Raw genomic sequence first — 17,199 nt, 5'->3', positions numbered from 1 at the left:
CTCCAAAAGGGGGCAAAATGCCCCCATTGACCACGAAAGGGATAATTAAAGTACGTTTACGACAGGCATAGAAAAACCAAGCAAATCACAAGGTGGTCCATCACTCGCCTTGAAGGAGGCAAAATGCCTCCATTTGATACCGACTATCCTAGATTTGTTTACTATAGTTTATTAAAGTGGCTCGCGAAAGGGTTAAGCTCACAGAATAGTTTATTATTAAAGTAAAGTACTATTGATTGTTATTGGACGCATTTGCGTGAAATATAATTTTAACATGGCGCATCTCGCGCAATTCCTATTGGTCAATAGCCAAAAATGGAAAGAAAGAAGCCATTTCACGCGTTAACCCCTTGGACGCGGAGGGGTGACAGGGATAGGCTAATAAAAAGCCTTATACCCTCCCGGAGGGTATAAGTATTTCACTTAAACAAATTATGCTATATTTTAGCGAAGAAGTTAAATGCACCTTTTTCGACGCCTTTGTTGCTAAGCTGCTCGGTGATTATTCCGGTATAGAGTTTTGGTATGATCTGCGGATAAAATTCTCCAATGAACTGTTTGCCCGTATGTTTATGCAACTCCGATATTTAGAGACCAGAAGGAGAGGCCACGCATTCACCATCACATCAACACAGCACAAAGAGAACAAGAGTTGGCAGGACGGACAGCAAAGCGACCCAAGAAAGACAAACAGAGGCAGTGCCAACAACGTAGAAGGTGTTCTTAGCAAACTAAATGACTTATTTGTGCTACTGTGTGTCTTAATTCAGCTCTATGTATTTCCCTTACGGCTTAGCTAGGCTACGATCGCGAATGTGACTTGCTTTTGGGGCGAACAAGCCATTCTGCCACAGGATGTGCCATATCTGGGCTCAAGTCATGCCCTCGTTCGCTTGGTGTCCACGCACCTTGTTGCAGAGTGTCACCTGCCCCCTTTTGCCTTCGGAACACTTCACGCAATAGAACGTAGAAGTTCCACCCCTCTTCTTGTTTGCCGGTTTGTAGTAGGAGCAGACCTTGCATTGTCTTTGGCGTAAACGATGGACACCGTTGTTTAGACGGGTGTCAGTAGTTTGGACGAGGGAATGGTCACCTTGGATAGCGATAGGTTTTTCACGTACTCCAGCCGACGGCTCAGTCGACGTCCCTGCCTCCGTAAAGGAGGAATCCGTCTCCTGAATGAGCTGTCTGTGTAAAGTTGTCAAGAAAGAGTAGTGTGACATCTTCTTCTTTCGTTCCTTCTCCCAGACGTAAGCGTGTACAATGTAGGCGTTCACCACCGCCATGTCGACCACTCCAAGAAACAGGCTTTTGTAGTATTTCTGGAATCTGTTGTTCGCGACAGCATTAGACTTTTTTCATAAGCTGACATGAACAGCCTAGAACATAGCCTTCTTTGAATGTCTTCTCCACCGTTGACAAGACTGGCCTGATTTTCCAAGCACGATCACGAGCTGCTGCAGCTTCCTGATTGTCTGAGAAATGGAGGAATCTCGTAATGTCTCGAAACCGATCTCGTGACATCACTTTGGCGAACGTTCCAGCGGGAATAAGATCGTCTTCCGCTGTAGACCAGTGCATCTCAAAACTCTTACGAGGGTTCAACGTGTGTGCCAATATTAAACCAATCCATTGAACAATTTCATGGGGCGCAATCCTCTCAAAGCGCTCTAGCTTTCTGCGTAACTTGTCTCTACTCTTCTGTGGCTGATGGGTCACTTCAGTCTCTTTCACCAGAGCCTTTTTCAGGCGAGCGTCAAACGTCTGCTCCCAGTAGCGGTGTGTCTCGCGCGCAACATGCCTCCAGAATGCCCTCGGCAGGAAGTAGAGGAACAGGGAAAGTGGTGATTTGACCGATGCTAAGACATCTTTCGACGGTCCACAGTAACCTTCGTACACTTTGTCAACTTCCGGATCGTCGACAATGTCCGCAACCTCATTTTCAGGGTACACGGTCCAGCCTCGAGCCGCCATATCTGCTAGTTGGTTGTCGTCAAAGACTTCGGATGATCCTGTCAGCGTAAATTCAGTTTAATAAGTTGACTCGGTCATCACAACGCACTACCTTTTTCAACATACCTTCCACTGCCATGTGTAGCCTTTCCAACTCGACTTCGTTCAACAAACCGGCGATCCGGCTAGTTTCGACGACAACAGATTCTTCACAAAGGGACTCTACTTCATCATCTGTGTCCAGCATATCTGCAACGCCGACAGAGTCTTCGCCCTCTTCATCCGACTCAATGCTTTTCTCGATATCACCGAGGACGAGATTGGGATCACTTGGCTCTGCGTCGGCAAATCCAAGGGGCTCGAAATGGGTCTCCACAGCACCTGGATGCCGAAGCGAAGCGCCTTGCGTGTCCTCTCCACCCTGATCATCCTCTCGATCATCACATTCGGCTACGGAATTCTCATCATCTTCATCGTCCACTTCAGATTCAGCAGCGTTTGGGTCGTCTTCGTATTCACTTTCCGATCCATCACCGGAGCGACTCTCTACGTCGTCGTGGATGTCAGCACAATCTGCGGGTTACATACATCCCCATCAGCTTATCTTTTCAAGTCAGCGTAAAACAATCAATATACACCTTCCATGTCAGCAGGCGGCGGACTGTTTTCGTCAGCATTATCTGAAAACCTTTGTGTTCGCGTCAGCATCACATTCAAGTCAGCATAAACTAAAAATAACGTACCTTCCGTGTCAGCATTAATGTGGGGTTCTTGTTGGACTGGAGGTTGATCTGGAGCCTCTACCTCTCGACCGTCCCTGTCTGAACATTCATCATGTTATAACCACTAGAAACACCAGACAACAACATATCAGCATACCTTGAGCATTAGCAGCACCCCAGATGTTTGCGAACGACGACAACTGGCGGCGTCTCTCTGTGGCTTCTTTTGCTTCTTGCTTCTTCGTTTTCTTCGTGTTGGGCGTTTGCTTCTTTTCGCTCTTTTTGTCTTCAGACTTGCGAGACCCTACCGTCTTTGCAAGCTTCTTCGGTGGCTGTTTCCCGACTGTAGGCTCTTGTCTCTTGCCCGAGGTACTTGGGACACTCGAGACCGAAGTTGGTAATGGCTCTGCACCGAAAACACGCAACATGTCATCATGAAGCACGAAATATGTTTGAAGTGAACAAACGCTTACCGAGTGGGACTGCATTGGGGCGCACCATGATGTTGGTGAGATGGAGGCGGGTGCAGAGGTCTTTATCCGCTTTTACGTGCACAAGCAACGCGTCTTCGCTGTTGAAGTAGTCCACCTCGTGCTTGCCTCCCCGAAGCTTGCAGCCAGGCTTCAAATAGTTTGCACTACAGTAATATATAATCAGAGTTAGTACGAATAAACGCAGCAATATCATAACACTTACTGAATCTGTAACCCTTTTGCTGGTTTCCATGTCCACCCTTCCTTGCGCAGTAGCGGCCACACGACTTTGAAATCCACGACATTCTCCATTTTGCTTCTTGGGGCTCGGAATGAAGAATGAGTGGTGGCCACGGAAGGGGGACCGAAATTTGATTTTTCTGAAAATATATAGTCCGCCTCTTACCCGCGGTACTTCGGAACTTCAATCCGGCTGTAAATGCTATCCAATAGAATTAGTTGATTTCAAAACGTGGACCAATCAAAATCATCTAAATACGGGAAGACTTGAACAGCGTGTTTTGCGGATTTCGAGCCATAGTGAAATCAAGTGTTTCTTATGCTGTTCTGAACAGCATAAGACCGTATTGCAAGGCTCCGCGTCCAAGGGGTTAAAATATGAATTAACAGCTCTTAAGTACGAATATGCGGTTTTTGAACGGTCGTAACTCGAAAACTCCGCGTGTTCCAAGGCCCTACAGCCCACCACTATTCTTAGAATATTGCTGTCTAAATGTTGACAACACAGCTAAACCATTTCTATGTTATAAGCAGGTATTTTATTAAAATTCGGATCATATAGTATGATTAGATTAATTCTCTGAAATTTATTTTTTTAAAAGGTCTACCGGGGATCCGACTTTCCTCGCATAATTCATATACGTTCCTATGAAGATACCCTCTTTACATTAATGATATTGCTGCTTTTTAATAAATGTATTCGCAAAATGAATATCCGTATAAACATTCGAAAAACACGTAAATTAAACGGTCAGATTGTTCAAAAGTTTATGCATCACTGTACAAATACTGAGAGTCTCTAGTTACATGCACAAGTAAATACCTCTCCGTCGTTGTTTTTGGATCACCCACATGAATGTCGACCTGTCGGCGACGGTCGCATCTTCGTGCAACATGCAACCGCAAACAATTTATCTGGTTATGTATTTTGCGTGTTTTTCCATGGGTTGAAACCACTTAGCCCATCGGGCTATTCATCGAGTCACAATGTTGAAGACCCTGCACCTAGATACAAATCCCGGCGTTGTTTGCCACTTTCAACCTCCAAAACCATCTTCAGCAAAGGATTTTTGGATCTCGAAGCGTGACAATCTCGCCACCTCTTAATGGGACTGTTCGTACAGTTTACAAAGGTACAGGTCAGAAAGATTGAGTGCAATTAAAGACAAGAATAACGCATTGATATCCTCACAGTCGACAGGATATGAAGGAGAGAACAACGCAAACCGGAGATAAAAATATGCTTCTTCGTGTCCACCTACGGGGATCGCATTTAGATACTCCAGAAAGCTATCAGTTCATTCAAGTATGCCTACTACAAAGCATGCAGTGGTTGAGTTAATGTGGCATCTAGTACTCGAGTGTTGAGTCGATTTGTCAATGGTTTTGCAGCGTTTGGAAACCTTTGAGCACCACCAAGTTGGCTTCATTGGTGAAGTGCGTGATATGGGGACAATCAAGCACATGATGGGCCTCCAGTTCTGCTACAGAACAGCGAAACCACGCCACTGGCCAACTTTTAACCGTGGCGATGAGCATCTATACTAGAAAGGATGTGTAATGTCCGCCCGAAACACTCCAATTGATACGTCTCCTGCCGACTGTAGCTAAAGTAGCATTGTAGATAGCCATCATGCAGTCGCACATTGTTGTAAATAAAAGATAAACATCCTAAATATGTTTCGTATTCAACCCACATGCAACTCTTTAAGCTACAGTAAGCATGCCATGCTCGAAATTTCAGAGCTTCTTCGGGCGCGGCACGACTTTGTGGTAGTTGCAAAAAATGGTTGACCTCCGAAAGTGTCGATTTTTCACCTGATCATAAAAGAAAACCCATGTTAAAACTGTATTACCGGTATTATATTTCCATGCTCGGAAATTATCCGCATTCCATTCCCTAGAAATCGTCGGGTTTCTCCCAGGACGACATGCCGGTCTGTTTGTTAAAGTAAAAGGGCTTGCCAGCACCTTCATCCCACTGCTCTATCCACGGGTTGGATTGCGGGGCGTCTGGGTCCGTCTTCTTCTTCTTCTTACCGGTCAGACGGGTCTCTTTTTTCTCGGCCTCGTCCGCTTCTTCCTGCTGTTGCTTGGCAAGTTGCTCCTCCAAAATGCTTTCTTCGTCTCGCATGACGTTGTCTACGATAGCTGCACCGGCTGCAATTTTATCAGCGAGCTCGTGTGTCTTGGCCATGATCTTCGTTCCAGCGGCTGACTCGGTCACGGTGTGCTTCATCTTCTCGGCCATCCTTTCGACCAGAGTTCCATGAGGCACGGGGGTCATTGTGCCATTACCAGTCTTCCACGCTGCAGGCCAAATTTGTTGGAGCTCCACGGGATAATTGCTCTGCACATGAAGACGGAACGGACCCTCCATGCCGCTCACGTAGGCAGCCACTAACAACGTGTACGTACGAGCTGCCAGCTCGCATTGTATTCGAACTTCGCGGTTGCGAGCCGGCACGCCGCTGTGCACTGTGACGTTGTCCTGATTGAGAGCAGTAACACGTCGTGCTCGGTCTTTTTGGTCTTGATGAGCCACAATATACACAGCAATAGGCAGCACAGCCACTGGTGCCATGCCACGAGAGTCCACCTGCGTGACCGTCACGATAACCTCCGTCGGACGCGATACGCGCAGCGAAAAGTGCGGGTTGTTGTCCAGTCCAGTACATCCAGGGTTGTGCCTTGTCGGGAGTCCACTGGAGGTGGCATCTTCGCGTGAGAAGCGTGCGTCCAATGTCTTGACGGTCCATTTGTCGGGATCGTAGTAACGACACACGTAGAGCGCTCGGAAGGCGTGACAAAAGTCGTCGAAGCTCATCCAGAAGGTGTTATCCTCTCCAGTGTCCTCTCCCTTCCGCACACCCAGACGCTTGCGCAGACGACGAGTCCAAAGACGCGAACTATCGCTCCAGTCGCCTTTCCATTCCTCGTGATCGCCTGGCGGGTTTCGCAGTTTCAAGAGCTGCGCGCCGTCCACATCGCGCACGTCGTAGATCACGTAGCAGGCGTCGAACACCAAGCCGGATGCACGCAGAGCTGGGTCTGCGTGCTCACTGGGCAGTGAAGCTGCGCCCAACAGGAACTGGTTCTTGCGGAACAACTTCAACTGCTGCCACAGCGTCTTTTTCAGTGCACCTCTAGCTGCCGGAGCCAAGAAAACTTCCTCGCACTCACAGCCCGATAGAACTCGAAGTGCGTGGTGCACGTAGCCACGTTCTAGCGCTGCATACCCACCGTAGTATTTCGCAAACGCTTTCTCAACCAGCGGTACCCACAGCTCTTCAAAGTCGCGACTGTGAGCGAATGCAGCGCCAGCACTAACCGAAAGTTCGGCTTCATCTCCAGCCGAGTCGTAGAGCACTGGGAAATAGTCGTCAACGACGACCGTCTCCCATTGACAATTCTGATAGAGACGCAGAGCGTACGCTCCAGTGAGCGAAGTCTGCTTGGTCACGAACAACCGATCGATAAGCTCATCCACTTTGCCATCGTCTACACCACCTGATGCTGCCATAATACTCAACGCACTCAACAACCAGGCATCGTCCAGACGACCTACACGAACATCATCGGGGTCTGTGCCTCCATCAAATAATCCTGACGCAATGTTGATAGCTGACGATACTTTCCACTGTGGTGCAACCTCAGATTCGTGCGAACATCCAGTGAGTGACGTCGTATCTGGTGGAAATTCTCGATCTACGAACTGTAGAGACCTACCATACTCTCCTGGAACGCACGAGTAGCCCGACTCGATCTCCAGCAGCGCTTCTTTTGCGTTAACGAGACCCTCATCGTACCCTGGTTTGCTATCTTCTTCCTCAGTAAGTATACCTTCGCTTTCACGACGTAGCCGCCGAGCCAGAAACTCCTGCATACGCTGACGACACTGTTCAGCTTCGCGTGGCGCCCAGTGTTCTTGTAGCTCCTTCTGAGCGACAAGGGCAGCACGATCTTCGGCATCGACAATGGCGTCCGTGCGCTCCATTTCCTCGTTGAATGCTGCTTTGAGAGCATGGAATCTGGCACGAGATTCTGGAGTGAGCGATAGTAGCCACACAGCTACTAACGGGATATCAATCGACGCAAAGGAACTCGTACGGAAGACATTTGCTGGAGGACTGATACCATTAGACATGAGCTTGAAGCGGTTCTCCCGTAAAAACTTCTGGAACATGATCTTCTCTCGACTCAATCGCGCATCCGACGCTGTTAACATCAACAACTGCAAGTGAATCACGCATCGAGTTTCTTCGTAGAATGCGCGGTCTAACGCAGCGTCCAGCTCAGGTAGTCGCAACAGTAACTCCACCAGATCTCGCGAAGGATCTGCTGGTGTTGTATCAATCCGGCAGTCACCACGTTCAAGAGTGTCGGCTTGCCTATCGGCTTGTGTATCACTTTTCGCCTTCCTTCTCCACTTGAGCGTAGCAGGGAAATATTTCCATCGTAAGAAGCGGAATACTCGAGGAGGAACTGTAAACGCATACAAGAAGCCGAAAGGTCCTACACCACGCTGGAAAATATCCTGCTTGACTTCTTTCCAAGACAAAAGTCCATCAGGTCGACATACTTCGAGACCGTGTGTAGTAGTGATGTATCGACATTGGCGATCTACGTCCTCGATATCAAGCGCGATATCCCCACATGTAAGTCTTGGCTCGACTTTCACTATTTCTTCCTCGACTTTGATATCTACTGCTTTAGTACCTTTCTTTCGACTCGCAAACGCTGAAGCAGCACCGCCGCCATACGCAATGGCTTGGAATTCGAGCTCCGCTTTCTTTTCTCGACGCTCTTGCTCCACGAACTCGGGCGACTCGAGAGTAAATGGCTGACTACGACGGTTTGCAACAGCTTGAGCCGCTTCACTGGCGTCTTTGAGGATCATTTCGTTGACGTATTTTGCGGCGATACCCATTTGTACAGGTGTGACAGCACACAAATGTGCAGTGACACCAGCGAAAGCTAACAACACGAGGCTACACAGACCGATACCAAAGCCGAGAGGATCAAAGAACATGACACCAGCGACGCCCCACAAGAAAACCAACAGGAAGACCATGTAAAGGGGAAGCACGTTGTGCGTCTCGTCCACGACGTTGTTGGTAAATGCATTGTAGGAGAAGACAGGGAAGAGATATGGAGAGTAGAAGACCGACTCATCGGCCGAACTCTTTGCCACGATCCAGCCAGCAACAAACTGTAGTGAGTATTTGAGCAAAAGAACCACAAAGACGATCGAGAGACACGAGAAGAAACTCATTCCTAATGCCAGAGCTGCGATGATAGCAGCAACAGTGGCACAAAGGACGATGAAACTGGCTTGTCGTTGGTACACTGGGGCGAGATATCGGTCGTTCTCGACCCATTTGACCACATAGTACGTGATGAAAAGGAATAAAGCCAGCAGGAAGGTCAAGACGCCGCCAAAGGCGACACTCACGAACACGTACATCTCGAAAACCCAGAGCACGATGGCGACCATGCAGACTCCACCAATACGTCGAATTAGACGAGTGATGACCCAGTTCTCGTCCTGCCAGCGACCTAGTGTGACTGCGAACAGCAAGAAGATCGGGTAGAACATCAGAATCGAGAGGATGACGAGAGATTCCACCTGGTTCACGTCGGCTTTAAGTACCGCAAAGAATAATATGAATCCAGTGATCCAAGCTAGCACAGCACTCCCGCCGAAGCAGTATTTCATGTCAGGCGTGAAAGTAGCCGTCTTGAAGAACTTGATCGTTGGGGATAGCGTGAAGATCAGTATATAAGCTCCAGTCCAGATCACCTGTCCTAACCAGGACGGATTCTCCGTAGCAGTGAGGATCATCCCATACAGCATGATCAGGAACAGCAACGCAATAAAGCATCCGATAGTCATGTGATCTTGTGGTAGCAGGAACCCCTGCTGGTAAGCCTGATACAACGTCATCTTTGCAAAGTCAATGTCGCCATCTCCACCCTGTGCCATCGTTTTCCGACGAGCCAAGACGGCATTATTGGCGGCATTGTCATCAAGTAGCGGGCGTGCACCTTCCTCGTCGTCATCGTCTTGGGCAGTATTAGCAACTCCATTACGATTGAGAAGCGGCTTGCCCGCTGGAGAGTGATTATTTTCTTCTCGGTACTTTTTCGACCACGTTTTACGCGAGAAGAATGCACGGCAACTGATCTTCCCAGTCATAAGATCTCTCAACCATGCACAACGGGACGGCTTCGCAGGCTTGATGGCAAGTGCCGTATTGTTTGCTCCAGTTTCAGTTACAGCAGGGACCCCTACCTGTGTCTTCGAGTTGGGGGGCTTGTCAGGTGTTGGTTTGCTTTTTCCCGGTAGTGCGAGGCCTAGTTTTTTCGTTGGACTCATAACGCCAGCAGCTTTACCTCCAACGAGTCCGAGTAAACTTTTTGACGGCAAATTGGGCATCTTGAACGTCTCGTCGGCACTATCGAAGACGTGGTTGTTCCCTTTGCCTTTCAGAGGAGGCAAGACAAAGTTCTCGCGCATGAGTTCAGCTTCCTTCTCCAAAGCTGCTTCTGCGTCCAAGAACCCGCCGTCATCGTCGTCATCTAGCACGTCTTCTTCGTCGTCTTCGGGAGGCCAAACTACGAGACGATAGTCGTTCTTTTTCCATTGCACATTCACCGCCAGTGACAACATGAGTATGAGTGGCGCGAAGAACGACGAGACGAGGATGAATGTTGATTGTGTCGATGCGTACACGAACAAGCCCGAGCAGATAACGAGCACTTCCGACGCAGCAGCCAACATGAACGGCAATCGCAATGGCTGGACGAATAGATACACGTGCATGGCGTAGTCCGACAAGAGCTGCTCCTTTTGAAGGAAGAATGCTCTTGAAGTAGCAAGCGAGAGACCAACGAAGAGCACGACAATGAACGCTAGTACTCCAAAGATCCACAGCGGCCACTCCTGACCCAAGACAGGCACCTGAACGGTCTGGTTCGCATCGGAACCGAAGGCAACGCCGAGTAACAAAAAGAGGTAGAAGAACGACAAGAACCCGAGCACAAACTCGGGTGTCGTGCCCACATCCAATTGGTGTTGACGTTCCTTTTGCGGGTCGTGGCCGAAGAACGTGACGCCTCCGGCCTCTTGTTTGTTCATGCGTGGCAGGTTTCTACCGATGATTTCTCGACACAGAGCAGTGCCAAACACCATGTACAGGAAGGCGTGGCCTAGGATCCAGTACCTGCCACAAGTGACTGCAAGACAGACCCGTACGGAGCTCAGTAGAAACACCACGTATCCGGCGGACCAGTTGTTGGCGCTCTTGCCTCGATGCAACATGTACACGCACAGGTCCACTAGTACCAGTGTTATGGAGATCCCGACAGCTTGAGTGCCGTATTCAGTCCACGCACTGGCCACGATACAATACACTACCAGTGTCGCCAACACAGACCAGTAGCATCGGCGATTCACACGCCTTCGTGTCGACGCAGGCGTCACGAACACACTTTTGAGGATGTCTGCGTACTCCAAGCCTGGTAGAGACTGCTCCACCGTATAGTGATCGCCTAGGATCGCAGCGAAAGGCGATTCCTTCCGCTTCCGTTTTGTCTTTGATTCTTCAGGGTCTACAACCTGGTGGTCACTTTTTGCAGTGGCAAGTTTTAGTCCAAGCGTACCGAGGTTTTTGAACTTGCTTTTGAGTGTGGTGACCTTCTTTGAAGCACCTACAACAGCGATGACTTGTTTAAGAGACTTAGAGAGCTTCGAGTCATTAGTGAAAGCAAGCCAGATGATCGGCATCATGTTGAGAGTGAGGAAAATGCACGAGAGCGAGAAGAAGTCCAAGTCTTCGCCACCAACGTACACTTTCGGATCTGCAAATGTAGCAGAGAAGAGGAACACGAAGGCACCAAAGAACGCCACTGCAAAGAGATACAGCGTTCGTCTCGTCATTCGCCAGCCCGTACGTACCCACACAGAAGCAGCATAGATTCCTCCTAACGCTCCAATACCCAGAAAAACAATTCCAAAGCCGAACGCCGGCGGTGTCACCAGTACAATAGACGTCACTCCCCACGATAACAGCATCAATACAGGTGAAGCGATCACAATATTCACCGCCCAGGTTGCATAGCACAAGTTGCGTCGAAACTGCGCATTGTTTTCTCCATCGCCGTAGCAGAAGAAGAGCTGAGCTACTATGTCGGGCTTCTTGACTTTGGTCTTCTTCACTATTTTCTCTTTCCCTTTCGCTGTGTTGTTCTTCTCCTTCACCTTTGGTTGGACACCTGCTGCAGCTGATAGCTGTCCGCTCGGGTTTGCCACTTTCTCGGCCAGGAAGGACTGCACACGCTCAACACGCCAATGCATACGTCGCAGATATCGCACGACGAGAATCATCAAGAACGCGAAGGTGGGTCCGTATTGGACTGTTATCTCGAGAAATATCCCTCGTGAGAACTCCTTCGAGTAGACAGCAGGTACGACGTCCAAGGTTTCATGCGGGACAGCCACAATGAAGTACATACTCAGCGTCGTGTCCGTGTAATTGAGAGCCACGTTGGCACCCGTGATAACTCCTCGCCCTTCAGCGTCGCCGTACTTGTTAATAGCATGCGGAGTGAAATTCTGCGCTACAGCCTTAAAATCACCGGCGACGTTCATCAATTGAGCGTATTCACGCGTCTCGACCCAACCAAACGTCGTGTTAAGCCACTCCGGCGACGAAGCCTCATCATCCACACGCCGGAACACGAAGAGCTGAGCTGCGAAGTTGAATGTCACGCGTGAGTACGGCGCATAACCATACGTACTGATCAACGACGTGTTGCCTTTATTGTTGTTCGAAGTACTCGACGAACGGATCAGTAGTCCGCCTTGCGAATCTGCCATTCGGTAGTAACTTAATAGTCTCGTGTCCGAACTCGAATACACTCTACCGTAGAGCCAAGACTCCTCATCTGGGAAATAACCACCCATTCCTCCGTTAACCAAGGCACCCGACACGAACACTTCCTCTGTTCTCATCTGGAACGGAACAGCAGTCATACGGATACGCATACACGGTGCAGATGTCTTGGCATCCGTGCAGTCTCCGCTTTCAGTCAAAGGGATCCAAAGCTCCTCGACACACATGGGTTGCTCGGCTAGTGCCCACGTCGAGGTATCGTTCGACGGTAGCTTTTGCTTCAACGCGGAGAAAGCCGAGCAGTAAATGGCATTGAGCGTGACTTGAGCCACGAGGTCGTCGCCAAACTCAAAGCCGCTGTCTTTATCCCAAACGCGAACGATGATCTCCGTTCCGGCTGGTCGGAAACCAAAGTTCAGGTCCCGTACGAGGTCATCTTCCCCGGCGCATCCAGCCTCAGTACAGGGCGGCCACTTGGGGTTCAACGAGTTCCACACCACGCCCGACGTGCGGACGTTGTCGCCGATTAGAGCCTCAACGTAGGCATCAGTCTCGAGACCAGCTAATCCAAAGCTGTCGAGATCAGGTAAGTTGCGCATTTCCACGATAGTCAAGGTGAGGTTGCCTCCAGCAGAAGCGTATTGACCGCCGTTGGGGCAGTTCCGAGCGCCGCCAGTGCATGAGAACGCTGTCAAGCTCTGCGTCGTCGAGTACCGCGGATCTGGATAGCCGAGCGAGTCTGTAGTCTGAGCTGCTACTCTCGAAACGCTCTGAAGCTGTAGCAAGATGCTAAACACGACGACATTTTGCAGATTCCGCCGCGTCATTTGATACTTCACCGGCACGAGGCTGGCATGGATGCAAAAGGCTCAGAAGTGAGAGGGTCGCGGCCCGTTTCGGACACCAAATACTACAGAATAGCAGTACTCTGTGTAACGGAAGTGTTCTACATGTACCACCGCCATCACCAAGATGAACATGTACCAACAAGTGCCCTCTTAGTGCAACTTCAGCTCTTCTAGTAATACATTAATATGCTTCTTTCGCATTTAGATAGTTTGTTGGCTATGGCAGATCAGCCAGTGGCTTCTTGGCTAACACAAAGTTAAACGTCACAGGGATCTTCTCCGTTTTGGTAAGCGTGGGCATCCACTCGCGTCCAAAGTGCGTTCCTGGCTCCACTAGTGCTCCTTGCACCTCCATCTCCCAGGGCAGTTCACTGAACACGCCCTCGAATACATCGTCTTCAGCGTGTTTAAAGAGCTGTTCGCCCAGCTCCTTCCGGTACAGGTCGTTCACGTCCTTGAATAAAGTTAGGCCGTCGTCCACCAGCAATCCACGCCCAGCCATGTCGCCCCACACTTCACTGCCCGGCGCTGATAAGACGTCAATGGTCTTGAGCAGCGCGAGGTTGCTGGCCTGGGTCAGGTACATCATGATCCCTTCTAATGCCCAGAAGGTCGGGAGGTCCGGGTTAAAGCCACTGGACAGAAGACCCTCTTCCCAGTTGAAGGCGTTGAGGTCCGCGACGACGTAGTCGTGACGGTCTACAAGGAGTTTGGGATCCAGGTCCTTTAATACCGTTCGCTTGTGCTCAAAAAGCTCGGCGCTCTGATCGAGTTCTAGTACGTGGCATCCGTGTAAAGATTCCAGTCGGAACACGCGGGTGTCGAGACCAGCACCGAGGAAAACCACCTGACGGATAGTAGGATTTCGCTGCGCGATGGCGTCGTCCAAATATCGACCGCGTACGGCGATGTAGTTCTCCGGGTGGGGCTGCTTCTCCTGCCACTTGTTGAGACGTGGTGTCAACTGCGGCGCGACTCCGCGTGTCAACGGCTCAGCGAACGGGTCGTGAATCAGCCGATCCTCACGGGTGTTTTCGATGGCACGCAAACAGGCGTCCACGAAGCTGGTGAATTGGGCAAAGTCCTCGCTCTGCATTTTGCTAGAAGCAGGAGAGGAAGGCGGGGCGTCGATGGGTTCCAAAACGAAAGTGGAGCTGTTGGCAGTGCGCTCCATTGGAATGGTTACGCGCGGTCGGAGGCAAGACGAGAAATGAAAATGACAACGCCAACCTGAGGCGATGCGCCTGAGCTGCTGGCCGCCGAGAGACCAGGCTGCATCGGATAAACTGGGCATCCTTGACGCCGCATCAGTCGGTGAGCGGGATCACGTTGAGGCTGTCCACCCGTCTCTAGCGCTGAGTGGAGGGACAGCGGAGATGGCGCCACTGGGCAAGCAGCCGGCGCCTCGCACGCCATGCTCCCGGCGGGGGGAGAAACGCCGCGAGGGGCGTTGCGGCGGCGGCTTTCGAATATGAGCGGGGCTCCTGCAATGTTGGAGTCTGCAAGTGTCAGGTAGATATTTGCACGCTTCAACCGCGTTGCTTGGTGCATTCCCGCGCGGCAAAAGATCGCTTCCAGCGTCATGGACGGATCCTGGTTGAGGTGGCCACGGGATCAGCTGGTCCTGGTGACGACAGAGTGGCCTTCCACACCACGCCAGGCACCACGTACGACTCGAACAGCGCGGTTGCAGGCAACTTGCAGCTGACACCGGGATTCACCTTCGGGCGTGCGCTCCGGTATTCGGAGTACGAAAATCGACACTCGCTCGAGGCAATACCATTGATATCCCCCCAAGCAGAATGATACAATTTCCTGAAGTCACTGTATAGGTGCTGTGACTACAGTAAAAGGTAGCGGCGACAGTCACTTTTTGCTGGCCATTTGCCGCTGCTGCGCTATTAGCGAAACGCCTTCAGGGCAAATCGTTGACCGCCATCTGAGTGTGAGGACTCATCGGCTTAGGCTTCATCAATGCAGTGCTCCATCATCAAGGCGTCAGCACCCACACTACTGACCTGTCTGCCTGGGCAACGCAGCGGAGCTCTGCTGACCAACCGTTCGCCTAACAAATCTTTGGTCAAAAGATTTCCGAATCAGATGTAGTCGCTTTTCGACTCGTGTATTTAGAAGTGTCTTACCAGACTGCACGCATGTTACTCAATACTAAGTACATGTAAGCTGTATGAATGGAGCGAATACATGTAGTCCTAAAACATTCTTACCGGTACATGCACAAAGGCTGGTGACCGGACCGCAGAGATACCGTGTTGAGGAAAATTTGGCAGGAGCAGCTTGCACTCGAGCGTTGAAGAAGGTGGCATTGTGCACTCGAATACCGTATGGGCCAAACGCGCAGCAAGCATTTCATTCCATCACACAGTGTGAGAACGCTTCTGCTGTATTTCCTCATGTGTGATTCACACAAGATGAAATACAGCAGAAGCGTTCTAGATTGGCGGTAAGACCACGGCTGTAGTCGCGTTAATATCACGGCGTTACTCATCACGCTATTCGACGACTACATGGTAGACTAACATCACAGACGTATTGTTAAAAAAAAAACAATGATGGCATAGTGTATTAGACGTGCGGAACAGGTCATGGGGGCGAGCTGCTCGCATATATATATGGGGGGGGGGGGGGGGCAGAATCTTCTTTCGTAATTACACAGAAATGCCCTTGGATGTTGAGTCGGTAGGGTATGCTGGCTGCACAACTTGGGGCTGCTGCATTGACGTCGCTGTAGACTGCTGCGCCGCTGGTTGAAGGACGACCGGCACAGCTGTAACAGGAGCAGGCACCGGAGCGGGGCAGTGCGGGTGGCGGCGATTCCAACGGCGCTGACGCTTGCATTGGCGGTGGTATTCGCGACGCAGTTCTTGCTCGTAGTCCTGTTGGTAGTCGTCATTATTGTTGCGCAGACGGCGTAGCAGACCGAGGAGAAGGAGGACGCCCATGACAGGAATGAAGGTGTTTGTAGGTGGGGGGCTTGAGAGGCTTAAGTGATGGAGGGCAAAAAGGAGAATATCATTATCTCATTGAGATCGTGTTGTGTCAAAGATATAACGTTATGTATGTACGAAGTGTGTGAGCCGGGGGCCTGAAGTAATCAGGAAAGTGGTGAGATTACGACAATCCACCAAAAGTCAACAGCCAGTGATGTGGTTACTGTACCACTCACAATATCCAGCAGCAAATTCAGCGATAAGACCTTTGCGAGGCTTAGTCTATTGTAATAAACCTCTTATGTGTGCGGCTTTGAGCGTGCTCTTGTTCTGCTCATCGCTATCAATATGCGGCAGTGCCCCTATTAGCTCGCGAGCAGGTGGGTCGAATGGCACGTTGGCACCGTGCTAGCGCCAGAATTACAGGAAGGCCGGCGGGAGCTGACAGAGCTATTGTGGATACATCACCTATCCTCCTACAATCAAACTGCGGACGCACCAGTAACGCTGCCATGGAATCGGCAAGTTTTGGTTGGGTCCACATGGACTAGAGACGACTAGCGCATTCGCTCTCATACATTGAGACTAATATCGGAAATTGGTCCTCAACTCGAGGTAGTGGACGGCGCCATGTAAGCGCACGGTGTGTATGCACCAGAGAGAAATGGTGGGCAATGAACGCCAGATTTCTTTTAGAGGACATCGGTTGTTGTTAGATGAAGGCTGCATGATAATAATGTATCACACTTATACGTGCAAATAAATAAATAATAAAAAAAACTATATCACCAAATTAGCAGTGCTAACGTCATGAATGGTGGTTGGATCACCCACTTCCGACGCAACTTGACTGTTTTTGTTCATAGGCCTTAAACCTAATTACTCAGACCTGCTCTGAATACTGCGTATGTACCCTAGGCTTTGCTTATCTCTTTCTAAGGTAGATGATGTTGTTTATGATATAAACTAGCTGATGAAGAAGAATACGAGATGATAATGAAAGATGGCCTTCTATTTGTTTTAACTATTATTTTCTATAGATGAAGACGCGAGACGATGTCTTGTGTCATTCTGTGGAAACATCGTATTTCAAATATGTAGCAGTGCTTTGAAAAAAT

General features: G+C 50.0%; 5 protein-coding genes across 5 annotated transcripts; all 5 read right to left on the bottom strand.

Moving 5' to 3' along the window:
* Positions 1-872: 872 nt before the first annotated feature.
* On the bottom strand, positions 873-1,286 carry PPTG_13353 (hypothetical protein; the record flags this gene model as incomplete). Its single annotated transcript, XM_008908961.1, has 1 exon — positions 873-1,286. One exon carries the CDS (start codon positions 1,284-1,286, stop codon positions 873-875), a length of 414 nt encoding a protein of 137 aa, XP_008907209.1.
* A 61-nt stretch (positions 1,287-1,347) lies between these two features.
* PPTG_13352 (hypothetical protein) lies at positions 1,348-3,460 on the bottom strand (the record flags this gene model as incomplete). The annotated part of the gene is made up of 7 exons (XM_008908960.1): positions 1,348-2,012; positions 2,080-2,526; positions 2,592-2,633; positions 2,697-2,774; positions 2,833-3,081; positions 3,149-3,312; positions 3,372-3,460. 7 exons carry the CDS (start codon positions 3,458-3,460, stop codon positions 1,348-1,350), a joined length of 1,734 nt encoding a protein of 577 aa, XP_008907208.1.
* A 1,762-nt stretch (positions 3,461-5,222) lies between these two features.
* On the bottom strand, positions 5,223-13,112 carry PPTG_13351 (hypothetical protein; the record flags this gene model as incomplete). Its single annotated transcript, XM_008908959.1, has 1 exon — positions 5,223-13,112. One exon carries the CDS (start codon positions 13,110-13,112, stop codon positions 5,289-5,291), a length of 7,824 nt encoding a protein of 2,607 aa, XP_008907207.1. The 3' UTR covers positions 5,223-5,288.
* An 86-nt stretch (positions 13,113-13,198) lies between these two features.
* PPTG_13350 (hypothetical protein) lies at positions 13,199-14,706 on the bottom strand. Its single transcript, XM_008908958.1, has one exon. The coding sequence runs from the start codon at positions 14,425-14,427 to the stop codon at positions 13,351-13,353; it is 1,077 nt and encodes a 358-aa protein (XP_008907206.1). The 5' UTR covers positions 14,428-14,706; the 3' UTR covers positions 13,199-13,350.
* Positions 14,707-15,702: 996 nt separating this feature from the next.
* Positions 15,703-16,242, bottom strand: PPTG_23185 (hypothetical protein). The gene has a single exon (XM_008908957.1). The coding sequence runs from the start codon at positions 16,091-16,093 to the stop codon at positions 15,800-15,802; it is 294 nt and encodes a 97-aa protein (XP_008907205.1). The 5' UTR covers positions 16,094-16,242; the 3' UTR covers positions 15,703-15,799.
* Positions 16,243-17,199: the final 957 nt, after the last annotated feature.

This window comes from Phytophthora parasitica (assembly GCF_000247585.1).
Source record: "Phytophthora parasitica INRA-310 unplaced genomic scaffold supercont2.32, whole genome shotgun sequence".
Lineage (NCBI taxonomy): Eukaryota > Oomycota > Peronosporomycetes > Peronosporales > Peronosporaceae > Phytophthora > Phytophthora nicotianae.
Note: the sequence above shows the minus strand (reverse complement) of the source record. Positions and strands in the feature narration are given on the sequence as shown.

Excerpts from the sequence above, each read along its gene's own strand:
- PPTG_13350 (XM_008908958.1), bottom strand. The coding sequence starts at position 14,427 with ATGCCCAGTTTATCCGATGCAGCCTGGTCTCTCGGCGGCCAGCAGCTC.
- PPTG_23185 (XM_008908957.1), bottom strand. The coding sequence starts at position 16,093 with ATGGGCGTCCTCCTTCTCCTCGGTCTGCTACGCCGTCTGCGCAACAAT.